Below are 27,107 nucleotides of genomic sequence, written 5' to 3'. Positions count from 1 at the left end.
GTCTGTCAAAAACAAGTTCATGTGACAATAATAGCGACACGCTTTCGCTCATTGGGTCTTACCATGGACTTGAATACCTGCGACTCCAAGCCTATTACGATCTGTTGTCAATAAATATGGAAAATTTGAAAAGTGTCCATGTATTGTATTATATTGAGTAAGGGCTCAGAGTGGCTAAAGAGCTATATGGCTTCCAGCAATACAAATAAAATATATAACGTGGTAAAGTGCTGGTAAAATGCTCTAGTATTTTTTAAACTGATCATCGAAAAGATAGCCTTTTTATTTCTTCAAAATTATCAATACACAGGTGTGCCATACTCAGCAACAAGATAAGGACCTTTGCTTCCTATCATTCCTAACAGAAGTACATGGTAGCCCAAATGAATGTGGTGAAACTGAGCTCACAAGGCAGACAACTAAAAAATAATAAGATAAATGATCCTCGTCCCAAACCAAGGCCACGACTTTTTCTGTTCGGGTGCCAAAAATCACAACAACAACACCGCCTTCTGCAGTGCCTCGTATCTATATCCCCTGGTGCCGCCCTTCTGTCCTCGGGGCCGAGCAGGTAAGGCCTCCGTAAGGGTCTGTACTTATTGCAGGACACTCCCTAGTCGTTCAGTAATGGACAGTAATTCTTTAACTCGTAAATGTCCTTCAATCGTCGGTGTTTCCGGCGCGGGGTGGATCTGAGGCAGGTGTACTCGGCCCATCACTCTCACCGCACACACCTTATAGTGATGTATTTATTGATAGTTATTACTGGTGACCCCCAACACCTCAGGGGCGCCGAAAGTAATCATAGCCGATATTCTGGTGTTCCAACCATTAACTCTGGAGGAAATTGAAGACAGAAAAATTTATATCACAACAATCTGGAATAGAAGAAAAAAGGAAGTTGAACAAAACTAAAAGACACAACAACGCCAATCAACAATCAAGAATCAAGAATTAGGATCATAAGTGGGAGCTGTTACAAAAGCAATCCCACTCTTACAACTGGACTGGACTGGACTGGTGCTAATTGGCTGATGTATATAACATGACTGGGTTTGGATTCAACTATTATTCATTCTATTTATTTTCTTTGATCAAACTGGGTAAAAGTATGAATAGTTATTAATTTGTTTTATTTATATCAGTCAAAATGAGTAAAATATCAATGATTATTCATCTGTTTTACTCATTTTAGTCAAAATGAGTGAATTATCAATGATTATTCATCTGTTTTACTCATATTAGTCAAAATGAGTAAAATATTAATGATTATTTATCTGTTTTACTCATATTGGTCAAAATGAGTAAAAGTAACAATAAGACATGCAAATAGGAGGGTATCAAGACATCTCTCCTCTCAAAATTGACCTCTCTTTTGGCAACCCCTCTTTACTTTTTATTATAGGAGCAATGATTACCAGGTTTATGTCTTTTTTTTTTCCCTTGAACTGCTTCCTTGCTGAAAAAAAAGAAAAGCCTCAAGTGCTAATGAGAATGAGATCAGCACTGAGGCCACACACAGCTTACCATATGCCCCCAAGTTTGTCTTTAATGTACTTCAAACTTTTACTTATGTAGCTGTCTTATCTTACTACATATGCAAATCACGGGCACCACAAATATTGTATAGTTGCACAATAAACCTCTACAAAAAAAAATACTACATATGTACTAATTTTCAGATTTATAAGTAAAAGATGGGAAACTACAAGTCCAGACCAAGATCAACTTGTTCTCAGGAACTTTACAAGAATATCCTACAAAATTATGCACGGATAGAAGAAAAGATCCATGAAGACCTGGATATAGAGCTTGATGATCTTACAGAGATTCAGCAAGTTTGTAGGTATGTCTATCAGTAGTTTTCATAATAATATTTTTATACAAGTTACTTACATATATATCCTTAATTTTCCTTATGTGCACTTTTTCTCTTCTCCTGTGAGTTGCCATACTATTGACTGATCTGTCCACTTTTTGCCAGGCCACTGAATTAGTTGCTTTCTAACCATCCTTCTTTCACTGTCTGTTAAGGTCTCAAATACATAGTATGGTGCTCAGATGTTAATTTTAAGACTGATGTAGTGTTATGCAGGAACACTACATCAGTCTGATCCCTATTTGTTTACAAGGGTAGTAGTATGTGAAATTGCATGTCATGAGGTAGTTGGTGATTACAGCAAGAAATTATTGTTTTTGTTCCACATGATACCCAATGTATATGGGTCGCTAGTGCAATTGTTGATCTCATGTAAAAGTTGACACCTCAATGTAAAAGTCCATCTTCTTAACTTGGCTTTAAAAAAAATCAACTTTTACATGAGTATTTTGTGTATGTATGTGAATGATCTGAATAATCACACCAGTGTTATTTTATTACTCAGCAATGGAACAGTAGATCAACTGGCAAGTCTTCTAAATCCTGAGACTGTTGGTGAGCGACTAGATAATGGCTTGACACTACTCCATCTGTGTTGCATGGCAGCTGTCACTGTGAAGACAGATTCAGTCAAAGATATGGAAGGAAGTGAAGCTGAGGGCACAAGTGTTCTCCAGCTCATGCGATCCTCCCGGGAAAAAAGTGTTCATGATGACAGTAACTGTGATCACATTAATGAGCAAAGTAATATGCATGCACAGTATTCAAAACATACTCGAAACAGGGAAGTCAAAGAACAGATTCGCCTTCTTCTAAAGAGAGGAGCTGATCCAGCCATTATCAGCAAAAATGGATTTTCGCCTCTACATATAGCATCATACAAGGTTAAAACAACACCATGTGTGGCTTGGTTTCCTGCTTGGAGTGATATCATCTTAATCTACTGAAGGATGCATGAATGGTGTGTATTATAAAAAAATATTTTATTTTTTTGTATAATTCCTCTTCATTTCTTTGTGCCACTAACCATCTGGTCCACTATAAAGAAGCTACATGTGAACCTTTATGATACAGGGTTATTACATTTTGAGCCTAACATGAGGTAAAATAGATACATGAATGTCTAATGTTGTTGTGTTGAGGTTACTCTTTTTAACTTTCTCTGACCAATTACCATTTTGCTGCTTAGATACATAACACTTGGTATTGATCTAAAACATACTTTATTTTTTTATCTTCCATTCAGTTGCCTATAATATGCTGTTCATGGTAAATTTCTATCTTAATTTGAAGATATACAGCCCCTGAAATTACTGCTATGTTATAAACATCATTGGTCACATGCAGTCAACAAAATTGGAACTCTAATCAAAGGATATTTTACCACTAGCTACTTATATAGAAAGTCTGAGGAATATAATTTAGTAATGATCACCTAATACTTATAGTTACCTACTGGTGTTGCTCTAAGTTTCTCTATTTTGCTCCCCCCTAAAATAGTCTATCTTTTCACTCAATGTTTTATATTTGGCTATATATTTTGTTGGCAATATTGTAAGACCTTTACATAAGTTTATCTAACTATTCTCCATTTAGTGTGTCATTTTACTGATACTTTGGAATGATCAGGTGGATATATATATATATATATATATATATATATATATATATATATATATATATATATATATATATATATATATATATATAATTTTCTTGTTAATGTAAGATGTTTCCTAAGGATTTTATTATACTTATCTTACAGTACAAGATGTGAATAGTATATTCTACCTCTCCTTTTTAAACAAAGCATTCCAATGATAATATGATACTGATAGTATATGTATGCAGTTGTTATAGAGTATATAGTAGTTAACCAGTGGCTTTGTAAGATGCATATTTGTATCACTAAAACTACATCTACAACTAATTCTTGATTAACAAAACATTTTTATCTTTACAAAGATGTGTGTGTGTGTGTGTGTGTGTGTAATTCACCATGGTCTGATCACATGCTGGACTCATTATCACCAGCAAGTACCCTCCTGGTGAGAGCAAGCTCACTAGCTGATACATGAGTACTACTAGGACCTTCACACACCACATAGTCCCATTTCCTTTGCTCAAGGGGGACAGTAACTGCTGCTTGTCAGTGGAAAAATCTTTTCAGCCTGAGCAGGGCTTGAACCTCAGCCTGCCAGTCAGGGCAGAACGTTAGTCCATTGAGCTACTGGAGTGCATGTAGCTACTTAAATAATGTGTGTGTGCGTGCGTGCATCTAAAGATATTTAAGCCTCCAGAAGACTGAAACTTGCATGAAAGAAATGAAATGATGTGTGTAGTAAACATATCATTGCAGGGTGTTACGGAATGTTGTCTATTGACAGGGAGATGTGGAGATAGTTCGACTCTTCTTAGAAAACTGCAGCCACCTCGACCACACTGGTGCAGGGAGCCTGACTGCTCTTCACCTCGCCTGTCTGAGTGGCCAGCTGGAGGTGACACAAGCCCTGGCACAGCGGGGGGCCAACATAGAGGCCCGGGATGCTGTCTCATTTTCCCCTCTGCACATAGCTTGCCTTTATGGGAATGAGACTGTAAGACTATATTTGTTTAATTGAAAGCAATTCTGATATGAAGAGTACTTAAAATGCATATAATGTATAACTGATTACAGTAACATTTGGAATGTAGGGAGCATGAATTGGATGGTACCTGATTTACCCCATTGTATGTTAGGTGGTGGAGTACTTACTCTCCCGGGGAGTTGATGTCAACATCTCAGGATCAGTGGGTGACCGGCCCCTGCACCTGGTGGCTGGCCGGGGTGACTACAGGATAGTGCAGATGCTGCTCAAGAAGGGTGCCCGAGGTTAGTGGCAGAAGCTCTGGTGTGGTTTGGATGGTCTATATATTCAGATGGATGTATAAACTATTACTTAGAAAAAAATGACATTCATTCATTCATACATTCTCACTTTTTTATTAAATTAAAAGTAAATATCATACAGGAGAATCTTAGTATAACAGTATCTTCTAGAACAATAGGCAGTGTTTGTTGTCTGGCAGGCATCACTTGGCATCCCTTGCCCTTGCTGATATGCTTAGGTGCATCTCTCCCTGTCTTCCAGAAAAATAATCTTTATTTCTTTGCTTGAACATTCTAAATGAATTAGTTACACCAAAACTTTCAAGTGGTAAAAGTCGTATATTCAAACAATAGCTCTGCAGAGGATAGGGTGCTCGCACATTTTTTAAGTAATGTTACTGAAAATTATGTTTTTCACCAGTGAAGCTGCAAGATGAGGAAGGTAACACTGCCTTGCACTGCTGCGTGAGAAACGGCTACTTGAACATTCTGAACCTCCTCCTCCAGCCACAGTACCGCAATGATGTTCACCTCACCAATGTTTACCTTGACACACCGCTGCACATGTAAGTAACAACCCATGCGTCTTAAAGAAACTTATGTGAGAGAATTTAGAATTCATGTACATTAAATTTTTTTATGTGTGTGTGTGTGTGTGTGTGTGTGTGTGTGTGTGTGTGTGTGTGTGTGTTATCTAGTTCTTACCCGATTGTATTTTTACATGATTGAGTCAAGCTCAAACTATATCATTATTCTTTAAAACTGATAATGTTGTTGTTTCAATATTCCTGTTATAATGTCTACAGAGCCTGCTATGAAGGATGGTTTGAATGTTCCAAGGCCCTTCTGACTCACGGGGGCTCAAGCCTCCTGCTGAGGGAGAACTTGTGGGGAGAAACACCCCTCCACGCAGCCTGCACCGGGGGTTACTGCATTGACCTCGTGGACTTTCTCTTAAGCCAGAACTCCATTTCAGTAAACTATCAGGTATGTAAAGTGTTAATGGTTGTGTAGATGTTGGGTGCTTGTATGTAGAGTGTATTCCTGAGGTTAAGGAAAAATTATTATTATTATTACTTTTTATTATTATTATTATTATTATTATTATTATTATTATTATTATTATTATTATTATTATTATTATTATTATTATTATTATTATTATTATTATTATTATTATTATTATTATTATTATTATTATTATTATTATTATTATTATTATTATTATTATTATTATTATTATTATTATTATTATTATTATTATTATTATTACCCTTGATGTTATTATTATTTTTTTCAAAGTGCATTGTGTTGCATGCTTTTTCATATTTCTGTTTAGGCCTTGACCTGCCTTCTGTACTTGAAAAATCTATCTCATTGTCTTACTTTTACAATTCCTGTATGAGGTAATTAAGAATAATCACTCAGAGTCCTGATGGTCACACGCCGCTGCACTCCGCAGCCTTCCACGGCCACCTCAGAATAGTGCAGCTGCTGCTCAGCCATGGGGCAGACATCAACCTCACCGCCCATGATCGATGTGTGTCAGAAAGAAAAGTAAGCTATCTTAAACATTTTCTTCTCAGACTCAGAACTGAAATTGTGTGTGTATTTACTTAGTTGTATTTACTTAGTTGTGTTGTACAGTATCCAACTCATATGTAAGTCATTCAGGACATTTACATGCCTGCATGTGTGTAACTCTGTTACTGCATGCCTTACATATGAGTTAGATACTATAAAATTAACAAACAACTATTTACAAATATATGAAATATTTTCCAATACAATTCAAAGTAATATTATAATGGATAGCATTTCAAGACCCTTCCTCCCCCCAAAAAATAATTCATAGGCATGATTTAATATATAATGAACATTGATGTAGTGAGGCTTGCCTGTATGAAATTTACTACTTAAAGAAGATCCTAGAATGTATGTGTTGCTCGTAATTCCTGTACATTTCATTTCTTTGAATGTTGCATCACAATGATCACTATCTCAGCAACAGGAAGAGCAAACACCTCTGATGTGGGCCTATGACCGTGGACATGACAACATTGCCAACATTCTCAAGCACTTTCGTCGCCCTGGGATGTGTGATGACTATGCCAGAGGAGAATATTTGTCAGGGTTGGAAACTTCCTACTTCCCCATCCCGTCACCCATTGGCAAACTACGCACCATGATACAAGGTATGCGTATAGTGTTCACTGCCTCCTCCTCCTCCTCCTCCTCCTCCTCCTCCTTATTGTCATCATCATCATCATCCTTCTCTACCCTGGATAAATAATACCCTGATTCTTACATATGGTAAGTGAGTCATACTTCATGAAACAAAAAAAAGAAGAAAAAAAGAAAGAAAGATTTGTTGGCAGTGATGCAATGAACAATATATCTAAAACATGAAAATTTCTTGTTTTCATACTTCCAATATCCTCAGAAAACAACTCAGCTGTTCTCAACTCTGCTTAGAAGTAGTATGTTAGGTTTATAAGTGATAAAACATTTGATGGTGTATACAAAAAGTTGCAGCAAATGGGTGTTTCAGGTTCCCATCACACTAAATCTCTATTTATGCTGAAATTTTCAAACATGAGTTACATTATCCACAGCATGTGCAGAGTAAATGGATAATTATTATATGTTTTTTTGTATATTGCTTTAATCGATGTGTCTGTGCATTCTCATTTGGTAATGCTGAGCCTTGCATTGTTTTATCCTTCAGAAAAGATTGATGTTCTTCACTTGAGGACCTTGCTGCCACCTCATCAACATCTCAGTTTATCAGAAATAGAAAACTTGGAGAACATAGATTCAGGTTCTTTTGGCAAAGTCTACAAAGTGAGTGCAGTTTTTAATGTATTACCAATGGATGAAAAAAAAAATTACACATTTTTAAAGCATTACCTAACTATGAGAGCATATAGCAATAAGTTTTCGAAATTAAAAATAAGGAGTATAGAGCACCAAGAGATGTAGAGTGTAAAAGTAGTGGAATGATAAAGAATGATTTACTGAGGTGGTTTGGACATGTTATGAGAATGCAGGATGGGAGTCGTGTGAAGAGGTGTGTGAGTCAAACAAGAGGGAAGGGACTGGGAGGGAGACCGTCTTGAGATGGATCGATATGGCTGAAGGAGACTTGAGGGAGAGAGGTAGGATGGTGTGTGTGAATGCTGTGAAGAAGGAAAGTATGAACAGGAAGCATTGGAGACTTTTATCAGTCAATTTAGGAAAAGTTCACAGAGGAAACAAGGTGTCCGAGCTGTAGCTCAATAAACATAATATTGTTGAGTTCATGTTATTCTGATGGAGTGTTTTTTCAATGACAGGGAAGGTTTAATGACAAGATTGTTGCCGTCAAAAGGTACCGAGCAAATATGACCTATGGGAAGAGTGATGTGGAGATGTTTTGCAGAGAAGTGTCAGTTCTTGGGTCCTTAGATTCTCCATACATTGTGAAGTTTGTTGGAGCATGTTTACATGACCCAAGTGTAAGTAGTGACATGCTGTGTGTGCTCTTATAAATTGTGTGATATATTTATAAGATATATTTATATGATAAACATTGCATTAGGACTCGTTTTTACATGTAAGATGGGCATAACCTGATCCAAAGTGAGATATTATCTTTGTAGAATGGACTTTGAATAGGGTTCCATTTCTTTATTACAGCAATTTGCAATAGTCACAGAATATGTAGCCGGTGGGTCCCTCTTCAGCACCCTACATGAACAGAAGAGGTCCATTGACACGCTAACGAGATACAACATTGCTCTTGATGTGGCGAGAGGCATGCACTACCTCCACACGCTGCCCCAGCCCATCATTCACAGGGACCTCAATTCCCACAATATTCTTCTAAGCAGTGATGTAAGTGATGAATTTTTCAGAATTGATATTGATGGGTTATAAAAAATGTAACGATAAAATGAACTTGTACTGTAGCATGTCAGACTGTGGCAGAATTGATATATACATAATAGATATTTTTTTATGCTCTTGTAAATGTTGATCTCATTTAAAAGTCTACACCCTAAGGCTTTGATATATTTTATTGAGGAATATAGTTAAGCTCTTAGGAAAGTATGTAGTATCCATGTAAAAGTTGGCGCCCTGAACTTGACATAAAAGAAAATCATTAATTAAATTTGTCTTTTACACAGGCATGTACAATACAAGTGAAGTATGAATTATGCCAAAAAGAGGCAGTATGCTTGCTCTTGTGTAGACACTACCTTAATACTTCTTGATCAGATTGGTAACAGGTGAATGCTGTTTCATTTTAGTGTCGTGCTCGTGTTGCTGATTTTGGAGAGTCCAGATTTGTGCGGAACATCTATGAAGAGAATATGACAAAACAACCAGGCAATTTGCGTTGGATGGCACCAGAGGTCTTCACACAAGTTGGTATTATTCATCTTGCATTACTTTCTTGATCATCTTTTTTGTATATAGTGGAGACTCAATACACAAACTTAATTTGTTCCAAATGGCTGTTTGAGTATCAAAAAGTTTGACTACCGATACCTATAAATCAGGTAATTCGTTCTAACCTTAGCAAAACCTTAAGTTTACAAAAATTTGAATGTAAATTTTTTTATAATTTTGATTTGTACTTACCGTAGGGGAAGACTGGTGATGGATAATGTAGAAGAGGAGGGGAGAAGGGTGGGGAGGAGGAGGGAGGTTATTCATCGGAGGACGAGTCACCGTCTGGTACCTCGTCTCCTGGTGTGATTCCTGTGAACCCACTAGTGGAGGGCTGTGGCTCACTAACACTTGCACTCTCACTAGATTCCTTTTTCAACAAGAATCTGTCTAATGTGATCTGCCTTTGCCTTTTTTTCAAAATGTCTCTGAAATGCTGCATCAAATTTTCATCAAACTGGTTTATGTTTCTGTGTACAGCAGCAATATCAGGGTGGCACCCCTCCAAAAAGTTTCCCAACTTTGTCCACTGCTGCAAATATTTCTTGATCTCTGCAGTAGAGACTCTTTCCTTGCTGTTTCCCTCCTCCTCCCCTGAAGACAGCTCCTCAGTTACCTCCTGCAGCTGTTCCTGGTGAAGTTGACGCAGCTCGTCAGTGGTGAGGTCTTCAGAGTGTGCTTGCACCAGCTCCTCCACATCATCACTGTCCACCTCAATGCCTATGGCTCTCCCCAGAGACACAATGTCCTCCACCACAGCAGACTCCTGGACTGAAGGCTCGAATCCCTCAAAATCCTTGGCTGTCACACAGGTTGGCCACAGATTTTTCCAGGCAGACTGCAAGGACCTCACAGAAACTTGACCCCAGGCTTTATCTATAAGCCTTAGGCAGTGGAGGATATTGAAGTGATTCTTCCAAAACTCCCTCAGAGTGAGCTCTGTTTCAGAAGTCACCTCAAAGCACCTCTCAAAAAGTGCTTTTGTGTACAGCTTCTTAAAGCTGGCGATGACATTCTGGTCCATGGGTTGGATCAGTGGCGTGGTGTTGGGGGGGAGGAACATCACTTTGATGAATTTATACCCCTTACCCAATTCTTCTTCCATGCCTGGAGGGTGTGCAGGGGCATTGTCCATCAACAGGAGGGCCTTGAGTGGTAGATTCTTCTCTATTAGGTATGTCTTCACTGCAGGTGCAAACACCTCCACAAACCACTCCGTGAAGAACTGCCTGGTTGTCCAGGCTTTCTTGTTTGCCCTCCACATCACACTGAGTTTGCTCTTTTGCACACCGTTCTTCTTGAATGGCCTGGGGTTTTCCGAATGGTACACCAGCAGTGGTTTAATTTTGCAGTTGCTGCTACCATTGGCACACAGAAGCAGGGTTAGCCTGTCTTTCATGGGCTTGTGTCCTGGCAAACACTTCTCTTCCTTTGTTATATAGGTCCTCTTTGGTATTTTTTTCCAAAACAGGCCTGTCTCATCACAATTAAAGACCTGTTGTGGGCTTAAGCGCTCCTTATCCACAAATTTCTTAAATTCAGGCACAATCTTCTCAGCGGCAACTTTGTCAGCACTTGCGGCCTCGCCGTGCCTCATAACAGAATGAATTCCAGTTCTCTTCTTGAAATTCCCAAACCACCCCTTACTAGCTTTGAAATCTTCACTGGAGTCAGAGGTAGTATCACAAATAAGATCACCATGGAGCCGCCTAGCCTTCGCACAAATTATGCCCTCTGACATAGAATCACCAGCCATCTGCCTTTCGTTTATCCACACCATCAACAATTTTTCCATTTCTTCCACTGCCGCAGGTCGCTTAAGTTGCTTTTTCACACCCATCACCACATCAACTCCCTTAATGGCCTCCTTGTTCTTCAGTATGGTGGCTACTGTAGATTTCACCATACAATACTCAGCTGCAAGATCGATGGTTCTTGCTCCTTTCTTGTATTTATCAATAATCTCCTTTTTCTGTTCAATGGTTGTCACTACATTCTTCCTTTTAGGCTTATTTTCACCACTAATAAGCCTCTTTGGTGCCATTGTAAGTTTCTAAATGAAAAACTACAGAAAGAACGCAGGAGAATGTTGTTGTTCTCATGACCGCGGCGGGACAACTGGCGGCGGCGGGGAGGGAGAGGCCAGGAGCCTTTGTTTACAACCACGTGTGTGGACGTTCGAGTACCAGATATTTTTTCGAGTACCAAGTCGAACTTTTGAGTTCGAGTATCGTAAAGTTTGACTTCCAAGACGTACGAGTATTGAGTCTTCACTGTATAAGCAATATTTGGGAACAGATTTGCAGTGACTGTTGTGACAACAGTGAGCGGCTGCTGCCTTGGTGCTGAATAAGTTACCTTTCCATTGTGGTCAGAGGATGCAGTTTCCTTTACATTCAGGAAGTCTAAGATGCCCAAATTACTAAATTTTAAATAATAAGACTGAATTAAATGCAATTGGGAACAGAAACAAATTCATAAGATGTAGTTGAACATTTGAATCATTTTGCTGATCAATATTTTCCTGTGACAAAAATTTCAACTCCTGTTTAGTATAGGTAATATAGTTATGACGGTGATTTGTGTTTTTCCCAAGTGCACGTGGTACTCAATCAAGGCAGACGTTTTTTCCTTTGGACTGTGCTTGTGGGAGCTGTTGGCATCTGAGCTGCCCTTTGCCCACCTAAAGCCTGCTGCTGCTGCTGCCGATATGGCATACAAGTAAGTGATGACTAGTTGGTGTTGACTTCCATTGCTGCTAAACCCAGTAAGCTTTCCAGCTACATAAAAAAGGACACACACTGTATACAGAAATGTTAGTATTCCCTTTTATGTATATTTTAAATGCATTCATGTGTGTTTGTTCTCATTGAAATATTTTCCTAATGCTGGTAAGTTCTTGTTTACAAGGCTGACCTGTATTGTTGTCACATTCCTATTAGTTTATTTGTCATTAGTTAGTCCTGCCACTTGAGATTCATTAATTTAAAGCACCTTTTGAATATAAATGTTGATTACATGATCAGACCAGTAAATACCAAAGTTTTGCAAGTGTGTTTATGTGTGTGTGTGTGTGTGTGTGTGTGTGTGTGTGTGTGTGTGTGTGAGTACATGCTTTTTTTAAAATTGCTAATTTATGTGTGTGTTTCAGACACAGTCGACCACCCTTGGACCTCTCCTTCCCTATGGAGGTTTCTGTCCTCCTGGAAAAGTCTTGGAGCAAGATACCAGAGGAGAGGCCAGACTTTGAGCAGGTGTGTAACTTAAGTTTGGATGTGGTACACTGTAACACAGGTGTAGCTCTAGTTGAGTAAAGGTATATTTTATGTTTCAGGTGAACAACCTCTCCAACATTCACAGAGTTTATATTTATTTATCAAATCACCTGCTTCACCTCCAGCACATATTCTATCAACTCTGGGTAGCAACACCAGTGAATCCTTTATACATGTACTTTAATGTCATGTTAATAACATTTTCTTTAATAATGGAATTTTTCAAACATCTGTTAGACATTATGTGAGATCTTATTGTATCTAGGTAATGAGATTGTTTATGAATTGGGTGTTCTTAAAGAATTTCTTTCTCCTTGATTATTCCTACAGATTATTGAAGAACTTGAAAGCTTATGCAAGTCTCAGATAGCAGCCATGCAGGATGGCACTGACCAAATGCACCCTCGCCACCACCACCACCACCACCAGCTCCATGCATGCTGCACCTCCTGCTCCTCTGTGTCTCCCTCTGGCAGCACCACCCCACCAGACTCTTCCCAACACACCAGTTCAGAGCTCTCTGGTAGGACCCCAGCTACTCTCCTACTACACTCATTCCGTTGGAATGGTATGTTGCCTGCTGCACTCAGCTGCCTCAATCTTTGCTCACCTATTAACAATGGTAAACCCTCATGCTGCACCTTTGAAGTAACTATATTTGTTGACCTGTCCATAATATGAATGGGTTATGATTACATCTTGGATAGCCGTATAGCTCAGCGTCATGATAAAACATTCAAGGGCAGGTCAGGTCATAGCACTATAGAACAGTAAAAAGAGGCAGTATTGTAACCAAAAAGGTGTATCTGGGCTGTAAGTGGTGCTGTGCAGAGTTTTTTAGTAGTTTGTCAAATAGGGAAAACTACTCAGCAGTTGGCCCATCCTATGCCAGTTTAAGCCCATCCCTGCATGCTACAACATATCAGTACACTGTGTTAAAGATGGAACCAATGAGGGAAGCCCACTGCATCAATCTGGAAGTGCACAATGCTTTTTATTAAGGTCATTTAAAGAGTTGATTTGAATTGGTTATGTTTGAATTATATTTTCTCTTTTATTTATCTCCATTATAATGGTGCAGGTAATGGTAGCTTTGTACATGTCTGACACTGAAAGAGTAGAATTAGATGAAAATTTCACAGCCTCCTTGAAAAATTACTCCTTGAAAAGTTACCCATAATCTTGCAATGAAACGAAAATTTGTGCTGGCTTAGCGTTGGATATGCTTTGGTAGACACGTGTGGCTTATTATGTGGAATGCAGTATGTGTGTGTGTACATACCTAATTCCATTTTTACAGGGTTGATGTGTGAATGGTAGTGTATGTGTATTTATGAATACATTTAGTTGTTTTTATTTTTGGGTTGTCTGTTTGCATCTATTTACCCAATTTGCATTATATCTAATGTCTCTTGTTTGTATTCTCATGGTGTGAGGTCTACATCCCAGTTCTTCTATTTGGAAAACTACATTTCCTGTTGGTATTTCTTGATCTAATATCTTTATTTTGTATTTACTTACTTTGGCTCATCACCATTTTCAGTGTTTTACCTTTTCTTATATTATCTTTTCCTCTAAATGGCATGACCAGGTATTACTTTTGTTCTCTCTCCACTGTCAGCAGATTTCAGTGATCTTGTCTTCCACTACATTGCAGCTTCTCACTATACCTTTATTTGTTGATCAAGTTGTGGGTGCTTCTTCTATGCTTCTGATGATAATGATGACAGAGATTATGCTTTTATCAAAGAAATAAATCTACAAATATACCACCAATTTACCAGCATCTGATGGTCCAGGACAAACGTAAGTGAGGGAGCTTTAACCCGGTAGCAGCGGGGATCATGTTTCTTAGTGGTCTCTCTAAGTGAGAAAAATAAGAAAAAATCATCACTCACACAAATCATTTCATAATATATATCAAAGCATTTGTGATCAGTTTATGCATCATCTATTTTTGGGGTTTATATCATAGCACAAATTTGGCCCATCGCTGCTACACGGTAAAGCCACAAATTTGTCCCGTCGCTGCTACCAGGTTAAATATCTGTGACCTCCAAAGTATAAAAGTTCACTGGGCAGCCACAGATGTCATTGTATGCAGCACACACTCATTTGGATTGTTTACACAACACAGCTTGGTGGTGATCCCTCCATCTTGTGAGCTTAGTGCTTTATTACATTTAACCCAAGCTGTGGCTTCTAAGTAAAATGCAGGTGTCATTCGTTTAGTTTCTAGCAACCCATGGTGCTGTGGAGACATGGGAGGTGTTTAACTACTGAGTCAGAGATCTATTAATGAATTATTATTGTGTGACCTGGGCTGGTCCGGTTACATAATCAAACCACCAAGGCAAGAACCAAAGGAGCTGGCAAATCAGTGGTATACCTATACTATACACATACACTTATAGATATAATATCCTCACATCTTTCTCAGGATATTCATCCACTTGGTTTGGGTGTCAAGATGCTTCAGCAGTTGTATTAGAACAAGAGTAATAAATGGCTCTAGGCACAGAGTAGCTACTGAAAAAATATCTCCATTAGTTACATGGATGTCATACTCACAATAATTTAGAAAGTTAATAGATTTTATTTTCTTTTGATTCATGTCTGGTATTCATTTAGAAAGTGAGCACTCTGGTAATGCACTACCTTTTATTGCTGCATAACTTTAGATAGACTAGCTTTTTAGTTTTTTTTAATCTACTGGATTGTACATTTATTTAGAAATAATTGTCTGCATAACTGCATAAGTTTTTAATTGTATACCAGTTTTATGATTGCTTTTTCCATTATCATCAGTGTGAGCTACTCTCACTTACTTGCTTTGCTGATAGTGGAACAAAGTTTTATTCGTAGTGATGTTGTTACATGGAAATCTCATTAGTCTATATGTTTTACAACAGGTCATGTATCGGCTCTGAGAACCAGATGGGAGCAGGAAGCCAGTCGTGGTCAGACTGCATTTAAATCATCACACCCAACAATTGAAGAACTGAGAAGTAGAATGAACACCAACGGTTACGTAGAAGGAAATACGTACCAATACCGCATTGCACCCGTGTTCAATAAACACCGCAAACAAGCTCTGCAGCAGTTTTAAGGTATTATTAAAATTTCAAAATATGAAGTTTTAGATAAATCACTTGCTAGTGATCAAATAAATTCACCATGCAATAGAAGGGTGATAAAGGAGTGGCCTCACTTACAAGCTGCCATATTGAGGTGCAAACATATTGATTATTTGAAACTTTATGTTCATATACCATTTTTATCACTTGTTCATTGCAAATATAAAACAGAAACTCATGCCACCTTAGCCCAAGTGGACAACTGTAATGAATTTTATACTTTGCCACTACTGTTAAGTGATGTATTAGAAACTGAATATTACAAGAGCCCGACAATCCCTGTCTTGTAGAATGTCAACACCAAGGAATGTATTAATAGCTAAAGAAGTGCAGTGTACCATAATGTTTTCTTTTTAATGAAGTAAATCAACGCTATATTAAAACATTAGATGGCAAAATGTTGTTGTCACAGCATAGTTACAGAAAGCACTGATCAGTGTTATTCATTTAGCTGAAGGTTATTTGTATTACATGAACTGCTGCAGTCATGCCTCCTTGAGGTAAATAGTTAATTTATTAAGGTTAGACAAGGTGACTGCATTAAATTAGAAAAAGTTTTGTCTTCATTGTCAATCACACATCACATTCTTATCATTTCTTTCCTCTTTGTCCTTCGCAGCGTTCGACTCCACATTCTCTCCGTCTCTTCCAGTATTTGATGTTGTGTTTTCTTTTAAATAAAAATGTATGTAATCATGTGTATGGTAAAAAGGTTTTTGATTTACTGAACTGCTTGCCTCTGACAACTAGTTCCAGTTTGAACCCCAGTCTGGGCAGTCAGCATGCAGGCCATCCAGCTGTTCATCCTCCCTTGTGAACTATTTTGTAAATGGATACCTGGAGAAGTTAACTGTGCAGGCAGGCTCCATGCCAGAGGAAGGATAGTGTTAGAATATTCAACAGAAGGAAAGGTCCCACAATGAGATGACTAGAACATGAAAGGTAATGTATGTTGTCCCAATATTTTGAAATTAAGATCTTAAAAATGGGTGTCTGAACCCTAATATACTGAGAAGTGATTAATAGTAGATGCAATTTTTGGAAGTTGTGTGTGGTTTTTATTTGGCACTTCTTGAGAGGACTGTGTATATTATGTCTGCTTTTTTTGTTTTGAAACTTGTGAATGAGCATTTTATTCTGAAGAACATGTATGAATAATTTCTCTTTTAGTGCAAAGTAGGAGTAAGGAAATAATAATCGTATAAACTTTGTTTTTTTTTATATTGCAATTAGGACTCTTTCCCTTCAGTTAACAAAATATATACAGGAAAATCTGGCAAATTATAATTTGCAGCAAAATTATTAATATCCATGCTTTATCATGAATATGGTTACTTATATGTGATGCTATATGTAGTCAGGGTTCTTTATGATAAAAATAATCTAATCAGAAAATGCAGATAATTAAATAGTTCTAGTAAATACAATCAATGTCATTATTATCAATATGTCACCGTCACTGACTAAGATCATAATGACTCATTAATCTTCTCATGCCTTATTCTAAAAGCTTTGTTCAAGCTTAGACCACCATGAATCATTAGTACCAGGGTAATTTATTACTGATGAGACAACTAAAGACATTAGTAAGCATGCCAATGGATATCCATGTCAGTGATGTCAGTGAATGTGCACCTGCAGATATTCTATATTAAAATATTTATATAAAAAAAAAAAAAAAAAAAAAAAAAAAGAATGAAGGGATTTTCCTTCTGAAATAGGAGAAAATTTTCAATCTTACATCAACTACCATTCAACACAAGCATTTTCATGTATGCAGGAGTCCAGCTCATGGTAACAGTGATTTGCACACTCCAAAAGAAACTGCACCCAGTTGGTTACCTATAAATTAAAAAAAAAAGAAAGGTGATTGATGAATCTCCCCCAAGCCAGATAGCTGAGACCAGACAGCACTGCTTGAGTTACAACCATGAACAGAACTGGGTGCTGGCTAGCATGACATTGTGACTATTCACACTACATGGTAACAAAATCAATGAGTTGGATAGGGTCTACTATCAATCAACTGACATTTTTATCATCTCATATTAACTTTAGTACATATTTATTACAAAAAGAGGCAATTAAAGGATCACCCTGAGCTATGTAGCTAAGACCATGCTGCTCTGCCAGGGTTACAAGAGAGTGCTGCCTCTCACCAAGGAGCTACAGTAAGCTGGGATTGAACTCAACCTCTCAATCAGGCAAGCACCATACCCAATGAGCCACCCAACCCCCATATATATTAGAAGCATTAATGTTGAATACTAGAAAAGAATCATGCAATAAAAAACACTTATTCATTTGATCATCACTCTGCTTCAGACTTGAAGGGTTGTATATAACAGAGTTCAGTGTCGATGGTGTTGCTTGCATGGGGTCAGGACAGCAGTGGGTCCCTTTACATGGTGATCTGCTCTCTGATTCGGGGTTTCTCTTGTAAATAACAAGTTGTTATTTTAACTCCACACCCTGTCTTCAATAATGGTATAAAGAAAATCCTGATTTAATGCCTAGGTAATCTTTTTCTATATATATAAAAAATAAAATAAAAAACAGGTATTAAATCATGAGTTTCCTGTATACCACTATTACAATTTATTATATATCTATGGATTCACTGAAGCTGGCTATAATGTCAGCTTCAATGCCTCCAAGACACAGGTACACTGGACAAGATAATATTTCTCAATTGCTCACTAAGCAATTGAGGGCTAGTTAAACAGATGAACCAAAACTTCAAAGACAATACACACATGTGATTTCAGAGTTAACCCACTGACCTATTTGTTATTTGTTGGAATTTTTACTCATCCATCTGCATGAGGAAGATTTTGTTGAAGTACACCCAAATGTCTCCACAAGCTGCAAACAATTGATAATTTGACAAGTTCTAATGGGTTGAACATTGAAGAAAACATTGTAGCTACCTCGTGAGATATCAATGAAACTTCCAGCTGAGTGACTGCAGCAACAACAACAAAATATAAACTTTCCTGTTACAAGCAAATACCTGTAGACCATGAATATGACAAGAAACAAAGATGTGTCAGGTTATAATTTACTATTGCCACTCAGCCATAAGAGTATCCCACTCATCAGCATTGATAAATGGGGTGTCAATGTTTGCCACAACATTGTCTCCACAGTAGAGGCACTCCCCAGCCACAATGCTGTCAATCTCAGCTCTCACTTGTTCCCTGTCACCCCACTGCCCTCCTGTTCCTGTGCTGCCCTCCTCATGGGACATGGCTAACAATTTTCCTTTGAGCTCTGAAACTTTCTTTTGTTTAACATCACTCAGGTATCCCATTACAGAGTCTGATAGACAGTCTTGGTGAAATTTATGGGAGCATGGGAATAGATAAAATGGTTTTGACAGTAAGGGATAGTTACACTCACAACAGGTGTCTTGTGCATGCACATAGGAATATTTCTGCTTGAACTTCTGTATGTCTTTGCGGATATTTTCTGCAGACTTAGAGGCATCGTCCATGTCTTTCTTCAAGTTTTCAATGTGTTGATTGTACTCTTGGAGTGATGAGCAGATAGCATCTTTGAACTGGTCAATTGTGACAAAGTCTGGGAAAAAAGGAAGAATGTCTTCTATTTTAATAAGATCGCATGATCTAAGAACTTCCATGGCATGTGAAATATCTTGCTTCTCCTGCACAACATGAGCTGCAATCATCAGCCACAGCTTCTTCCTTAGATCTTGATCATATTTAGGGCGGTTAGCCATTGCCTTCGCCAAGGATATGTCAAGCTTTAAGGCTAACTCCACTGCCTCCTGATAGAGTCCCATGGTTGTCAGAATGTGCACACAGGCTTTCTCTTCACCCACTGACATGCACTCTCTCAGGGCAAACTTGACATCATAATGAACACCAAGACTGTCATCACCTTGTAATTTAAAATAAGGCAACAGTTTCTCAGGAGCCTCTACAGCATAGAGAGTTATCAAAAAATTGTGCAAAACCTCATCTGTGATTTCAAGTTTATCAACACAATATTCAAAATATCGTAAAATGTCTGCCCCTCCCCCATGAGAAGTGTGGTAGTGAATGAGACAAGGGAGAAGTTTCAATGGGTTGATCCTTTCTCCTTGGGCAATCAAAGCTTCTATTGCAGCAGAAGGAACAGCCTGAAGAAGGGCGGGAAAGTGCTGGTAAAATAGTTGTTCTGATCCCCGTGTCTTCATTACCTCCAAGGCCTCAATGTGGCGGCCGTGGCGCATCAGATGAAGTAATACTCGGTCAAAATCTTTCAGCATGAGAGCTACATTGATGTAATTGTCTTGATCATCATGTGAGGCCAGCAACTCATAAATGGCATTGGCATTGTTTGTCAGGCACTGGTGTGCTTTGGGGTCATGGAGGAGTAACTTTAGCTGTTCGTCACACTTGGTGTATTCTGCTGTGTTCCGCTTTCCAGCATCACGAAGGTTTCCTAGAGTTTTTAAGTAAAGCTCAAGCAGCCACATGACAACTATGGTAATTTGGGTTTGTTCACTGACTTTGAGGGACTCTAATTTTTCATGGAGATAAATCTTTAGAGCTCCTTCTTCCCCAACTTCAACAAACTTCAGACTGATTTCTTCAAAGGAAGTTGAGGTTTTAGCAAAAAGCTTTGCACTTTGTACATAATCTTTCTTCTGAAAATAATCTTGAGCTTCCTGCAGCAAGACAGTTGACAAACAAGATGGATCAGAGTTACAATACTTCTTTGCTAATTCATAGTTTCCTTGCTCAAGATATATGCGCCACACATTTCGTCCCTCTCGGTCCACTGAGTACCTGAAGACTCCTCTCTCAGCAAACACCCAGATGGTCCCTTTGATGGGGTCCTTGGAGATGCCCACAAGCTTACCACACTCTTCTGGTATGCTCCCCTCATACACAACCTGATTGTTGAGGATGCAGAGCCCACGCATTTTGTCTGGCCACACAATGAGAACGTGAAACTCGCACACAATCATATCACAGGGAACCCCATAACCATCCACAACCTCAGGAATGGAGTGCAACTTTCTATTGACGGTCATGTCATCACCCGAGCCCGTCCACACTATGTCTCCGGTATACACACCCTGCTCTGTTAGCCAGGCAAAGTGCTTCGGAGTGATGGAGTTTGCAGGCTGGTACAGCTTGAGCCACGAAGTCTTCCACTTGCTTATGAGCTTGACGAATCTTGGTGGCAATCCCAAGTAGTTGGCAAAGAGAGCAGTCATCATGGGCCTGTCTTCTGCTGACCTGGCACGTCCACAAAATTGGTAGAGTTTGTCAGATGTTGTCACCAGGATGCAGAGCTTGAGGTCGTCAGTAGGGCTGGGGCGCACCTCAATGGCACTCACTGGAACTGGCTCATCCTTGCCAACGTCAAACAACTGCTTGCAATACTCCTCATGACTAGACTGGAAAAGCCTCTCGTCAGAAGTCAGTTCCATCTCCAGAATGACTCCCTTTGAGGTCCCAATTAGTATTGGTCCCGTCACACTGTCTGACTGGTTCCTGGCGTTCCAGCCAACAGCAGTTACGAGGTGACCCTTCAGCTTGCTGGTGGACTTGGGCTTGTTGGAGCGGAGCGGCAGGTACAGGGTGTCAACGGGTGTCTGTCCATCCCGACTAACAATACTGATGAGGAGGTGCTGCCCTGTGGGGTCCAGGAAGATGCTGTGGATCCTGGCCTGGAGGGAGAATTTGCTGATGTCCACCTCCTGCTCCTCCTGGTTGCCGGTGCCGGGGTGGAGGAGGTTGATCCTGATGAGCTTCTTGTTGGCCATGGCCAGGACGAGGTGCTGGTTGGCCACGACCAGGTGTGTGATGGGGTGGGTGGGCGTGAAGCTTACCTGGCGGTCCTTGCGAAATATCGCCGCCTCCTCCTCCAGCTTTTGGTTCTTGAAGGCCGTGGTGCCCAGGATGGACTGCTTGGGGCCCCCCATGCCCCCCGACTGCAGGGACTCGTACTGGTCGAAAAGAGTGGCCATGACTAGGGGGATGAGTTCGCTCCCTGTTTACACTCGGTGCTCGACTACTCTGGCACTGGAGTACTTGTCCTGCCTTCAGGGGGTCCCGGCCAGCCCTGCGAGTGGTGTCAGGAAGAGAGTGGGGTGGTGCGGGCGGTGGGGTGAGCCTGTGTGCCGCCCCTTCAGGCTGGTGCGGGCGGGGCCTCCTCCTCCCCTTGACGCCTCGTGATGTTGTTGTTGTGGTGGCCGCGGGGTACAGAAAACCGCTGCTTCAAGGTACACTATCCTATACACTACTTACTAATACACTGTCCAACACAAAACAGACCGACATGCTTCAAGGCACACTATCCTATACATCATCTTCTTCAAGGCACACTATCCTACTACACTAACCACACTACTGGTTGAACTCTATTCCAATAACCACACTATTAAAACTTCACAGCACACTATAATTTCAGGACACACTGCACTAACCAATTCACTGCTTCAGGGGACGCTGACCTGTACACACACATTAACCAATAGTATACTACTTCAGGTCACACCATACACTACTGCAGCTATTCACTACTACTTCAGGACACATTACATACACTAACCAATACACTGCTTCAGTATTCAGTAGACAATAGTACACTACTTCAGGACACACCACACACTACTGCAACTAATTCACTACCACTTCAGGACACACTACACTAACCAATACACTACTTCAGTACACTCTACGTACACTACTACTTCTACTTCACTATACTCACTTCTACTTTTACACACTACACTAACTAATGCCCCATCACTAGCCTATTATTATATTGCCCGTCACAAGTCAACATCTGCTATTAACCTCAAGGTAAATATAGGTTATGTGGGCCTGTTTTGTGTTGGACAGTGTATTAGTACGTGTGTCTTGAAGCAACAGTTTATTTGTGATGGGAAGTTATTTTTTAATTCATTTCTTTACCTATTTATTTCTACCCACCTGGCTGACATAGTTAAAAGCAAGGATTACGTAGATATCCCTTCTTTTGTAACTTTTCCGTGCACTATGAACATTTGGTTTTATTTTCTAATCTTTTAAGTAAATTACCATTCACTTTCATTAACATGCATAAGGAACATGTAGCCATTATTAATCACTACACTTTAAATAACATCTTTTCCTTCCCTGTTCCATCAGTGTCACGGTAGGCTGTGACACAGCCGACGAGACCTGCCTGAGCTGCAATGGGGAGGAACAAGGCGTGACAATGGTAGTGGTATATGGTGACAGGACATAATCGCACCGCACCGACATGAGCGGCTGTTGGAGACTTGTGATGCCCGGCGCCCTTCAGGCCACGGCGACCACTCCGCCCACGACCGCCATCCAGGGCACGTGGCGGCATTAATGAGTGTGGCCTCCAGCAAGGGATTGGTTGTGAGCACAGAGATCGTGAAACTTGTGCACTATTATTATTATTATTATTACTATTATTATTATTATTATTATTATTATTATTATTATTATTATTATTATTATTATTATTATTATTATTATTATTATTATTATTATTATTATTATTATTATTATTATTATTATTATTATTATTATTATTATTATTATTATTATTATTATTATTATTATTATTATTATTATTATTATTATTATTATTATTATTATTTTTATTATTATTATTATTATTATTATTATTATTATTATTATTATTATTATTATTATTATATATATATATATATATATATATATATATATATATATATATATATATATATATATATATATATATATATATATATATATATATATATATATATATATTTTTTTTTTTTTTGTTGTTGTTCTTCTTCTTTTGCTTCTTCTACTCATTATCATCATCATTATCATCATCTCAGCCATCACTATCACCATGGCATCAGCATCAGCATATTATCCAACATCAGCGGCAGCATCGGTGGTGTCGCGGCAGAGGCGGCGGCTGCATGTGCATCGCTGAAGGCCTTGAGGTTAGCATGGGCGGCCTTGGGTGCTCATCAAGACGCCCCGGCCAGGGAAAGTGTGGCAGGCCTCAGCTGACACGTCCCGCCGGTGTGCTGACTGAATCACTGACGTGTGCCTTGAGAAAGTTGAGCCTCTTGGCTGAGCTCTATTCCAATAACCACACGAAGAGAACATAGAAAAATAGAAATGAAGAAAGTAAAGCACATTTGCGAGTTTTGGAACACACTAGGGGAACATACAACGTCAACCTCTCATGGAGGGTCATGCAGGGAAATTTTAACATACTTAAATAGGATAGCCTCCCGGCGGATTGGTGTGGCCCACAGTGTTTTGGACTCCTTCAGCTCGAAGATGTGCTTGTATTCCCTGTAATATGAGTGGGAGACATGGCAACTAAATACTGATTTGAAGGGGCGAACAGATGTCTTTGGTAGTATTGCCTTTGCAGAATCGTGGGATATCGCTGAAATGACTTTGTGTAAAATGAGCGATTACTCCGTGAGACCGATTTGAGGCCTATTACCTGCATAGTTTATAAACACAAACGTGGCCTACGGACATGCGGCACTCTTCCCAGAAGTGGAGCCCACTCACCTGGTTGTTTATATGATAGACAGTTCTATGTGGAGGCCAAGTGGGCCCCCACAAAGCTCGAGACTTGAGCAAGTCGATGGATCCTGCTGGGAAGTACTTGGAATGGGAAAAGTGCCTGCATGGAGACTTACTCTGAGGAACCTTAGCGATGGCATCGTAAGGTGGGAGGGGCAACGCTTCCCACGACGCATGTTCCCTTTGATTGACTGATTAATATCTCCAATGCTCTTGCTTTCTTGCGGTACACGACTTTCTACTCAAGCTCATTATGTCAAATTCAAGTGAAAGAATTCACCAGTATCTTCATTATTTTATCCTTACCAATAGTAAACTCTGGAACAGGCGTCCTGAATCTGCAGTCCTTTCCTTCTAAGAGTAACTTTTTTTTTCAAGTGTTGATTCAAGACCAACACTCCAACAGTTACTATAATTGATAAGTTTTAGCTTTTTTTTCTAAACTCCCTTGTGGGAGCGCCTTTTTTTCGTTTTTCATTGACCTGTCTTCTTCGCCGCACTATTATATAAAGGTATTATTATTGCAAATGAAGTAATACAGCAAGGGAGGCGGAAGACGTAGCTGGTAAGTTCTCCTGACAGGCTCTCACAACAAATATTTCCCAGGGCCGCTAAGGAAATTATTCAGGTTCTCAAGATTGCTTTTTTTTCACAGTCATAGTGAAGGAGCCTCGTTAGACTATCACTTGGGTCATAAAACTATCCATGGAAATACCCACAGCAACCTCTACGAAAGCCTTATCAGTAAATGTGGGTGTGTAAGCCCCGTAATGCCAAAGGATATGGACCTAAACTGCATGGAGGAGTCAGCAGTGACGTGGGAGGCGCGCGGGACGGTAGGGTTGCCTCCTTCCTCATGCTCCCTGCGCTATGGCGAATATTCATGACGGGGAGAAAGTCATGTGATTCCAGCCGGCGGCCCCTCCATCCCGCAACACAGCCTCTCCGACACACTGACCATCTCCTGCTGCTGCTGCGTACTGCTGCTGCTGCTGTCATTAGGTCAGGGGTGTGCATTTGCAACAGCTCCCTATTTTGATGTCTTATTCTACACTTCCATTTTCGGCTTTACACTTCACCGCAAGGGTAGCTATATCTAGGGGTGGGAAAGGGGCGTTGTGGAAATAAACCCCTCTTGAGATTTTGTTTTATATGAAATGTTTATTGGTATAATTTTGGTATAATTTGTAAGTAAGTGCTATACTACTTGCACTGAGAGAGCTGGCACTGAGTTTTGTCTTAGTTCCAATTCTCTAGCATGGAGGAACCAGCTCTCTCCTGAAATATGCAAGATCCAGAATGTTAAATGCAGCAGGTTCTTCGTATCAAAAACTATAGAGCTGCACTAATGGACATGGAATAACAATGATGGAGGTAGAAGATAAAGTTGGTGGTGTACGCTGTAGCTGCGCGTGGCCTCGGTGCTCATCTCCCTCTCACTGACCCCAGCTGGAGCCTCACTGGTTGATTCTTCGGAACTGTTTTATGGGAGGGTCACCGTGAACGTCGTAAGGGAGAGTTATCGTAAACGTTTTATGTCATCGTGCTTGTTTTGTGGAATTCTCATGAACATTTAGGCAGTTTAAGGCCTCGATAGCGTTTTCATGAAGTCGTCGCGTTCCTGTAGACAAGCGCGAGAAACGTTGGTGGGGCGAGACATGTTCCGGCCGGCCCCGACGAAGGCGTGCCCGCAGACGAGACACATCGTCTTTAGGGAGCCAGGCAGCAGCAGCCGTCCGGAGAACCCGCTGTCCCGCCACTCCTCCTCCTCCTCCTCCTCTTCGTCCTCCTCCTCCTCCTCCACTGTCTTCTTCTTCCCCCTCCTCTTCCTCTTCTTCCCTCTCCTTCTTCTTCTTCTCTTCCTCCTATTCCTCACTACTCCTCCTTCTCTTCCTTTTCCATTTCTTCTTCCTCCTCCTCCTTCTCCTCTTTTTCCTCCTCTTCCTTCACTTTCTTCTTCTTCCCCCTCCTCTTCCTCTTCCTCCCTCTCCTACTTCTTCTTCTCTTTCTCCTATTTCTCACTACTCCTCCTTCTCCTCTTCCTTTTCCATTTCTTCTTTTTCCTCCTCCTCCTCCTCCTCCTCCTCCTCTTCTTCCTCCTCCTCCCCCACTTTCTTCTTCTTCCCCCTCCTCTTCCTTTTCCTCCCTCTCTTCTTCTTCTCTTCCTCCTATTCCTCACTACTCCTCCTTCTCCTCTTCCTTTTCCATTTTTTCTTCCTCCTCCTCCTCCTCCTCCTTCGTGGCCAAAACTAAAGCCTCATCCAGCGCTTGTTACCTGGGTCGAAATTCTGCTTATATTATATTTCTTTTACATCCACTAAGTACACTAAAACACACATACTCTTGCACATGATATAATTACACATCTTCTTTTCACTTCTCACTTACTCACCCACCCATTCATACGCCTCCACCTTACACCCCCCCCACACCCACCCACCCAGCAGCATTTGGTTATATTAGTCTCCCCTCCACATATCTTTTCTTCATTCTCACCCATACCCGAAAGCATAATGTTCGGGTCGTCATCCATGGCAGCTTTCATTTTTCTCACATTTTTCTTAAGCACTTTAGTTTCTCTTCTATCTACTACACTCATGACAGCTAACGTTCCTGGCTAAATATAGTTACAATGTTCTTTTCTTTTATCTTCTTCTTTCACTTCTCTTCGGACATCCTCTTTAGATATTCTCTTTAGATATTCTTGTCTTTAGATAGATAAACGATGTAGGGAAACAGACCATGAAATCCCTAAGTACTTTCCCAGGTCGGTATTTTCAGACTTCCATTCCATCTCTCACTCCAACTCTTTCCAAAGGCCAAAAAAGAGATCAAGCGGGTCCTTATGAGTGTTTTTTTAGGTTCATGGTACAGAAGAAGGGTCAGAGTAACTACCACCAGGGCCATTAAACTACCCATGGAAATGCCCCAAAC

The 27,107-nt window shown here is 39.9% G+C and overlaps 2 protein-coding genes across 7 annotated transcripts; one reads left to right on the top strand and one right to left on the bottom strand.

The window, feature by feature from the left end:
• The first annotated feature begins 436 nt into the window (after positions 1 to 436).
• LOC127004552 (serine/threonine-protein kinase TNNI3K-like) lies at positions 437 to 17,290 on the top strand. 6 transcript variants are annotated; one of them, XM_050872390.1, is made up of 18 exons: positions 437 to 571; positions 1,683 to 1,846; positions 2,385 to 2,763; positions 4,267 to 4,476; positions 4,619 to 4,751; positions 5,170 to 5,314; positions 5,555 to 5,735; positions 6,177 to 6,305; positions 6,754 to 6,943; positions 7,477 to 7,592; positions 8,084 to 8,245; positions 8,427 to 8,624; positions 9,041 to 9,157; positions 11,779 to 11,903; positions 12,334 to 12,436; positions 12,788 to 13,079; positions 15,370 to 15,567; positions 16,345 to 17,290. In XM_050872390.1, exons 2-17 carry the CDS (start codon positions 1,698 to 1,700, stop codon positions 15,564 to 15,566), a joined length of 2,826 nt encoding a protein of 941 aa, XP_050728347.1. In that variant the 5' UTR covers positions 437 to 571; positions 1,683 to 1,697; the 3' UTR covers position 15,567; positions 16,345 to 17,290. The 6 variants fall into 6 exon arrangements, 5 of the variants coding, with proteins under 5 accessions (XP_050728347.1, XP_050728349.1, XP_050728348.1 ...); XM_050872392.1 differs by having other exon boundaries at positions 12,788 to 12,980; positions 15,370 to 17,290; XM_050872391.1 differs by having other exon boundaries at positions 12,788 to 13,025; positions 15,370 to 17,290.
• On the bottom strand, positions 16,799 to 21,808 carry LOC127004551 (vacuolar protein sorting-associated protein 18 homolog). Its single transcript, XM_050872388.1, has one exon. It carries the CDS (start codon positions 21,578 to 21,580, stop codon positions 18,659 to 18,661), a length of 2,922 nt encoding a protein of 973 aa, XP_050728345.1. The 5' UTR covers positions 21,581 to 21,808; the 3' UTR covers positions 16,799 to 18,658.
• Between the last annotated feature and the right edge of the window lie 5,299 nt (positions 21,809 to 27,107).

The sequence above is a fragment of the Eriocheir sinensis genome, chromosome 28 (genome assembly GCF_024679095.1).
Source record: "Eriocheir sinensis breed Jianghai 21 chromosome 28, ASM2467909v1, whole genome shotgun sequence".
Taxonomy (NCBI): domain Eukaryota; kingdom Metazoa; phylum Arthropoda; class Malacostraca; order Decapoda; family Varunidae; genus Eriocheir; species Eriocheir sinensis.
Note: the sequence above shows the minus strand (reverse complement) of the source record. Positions and strands in the feature narration are given on the sequence as shown.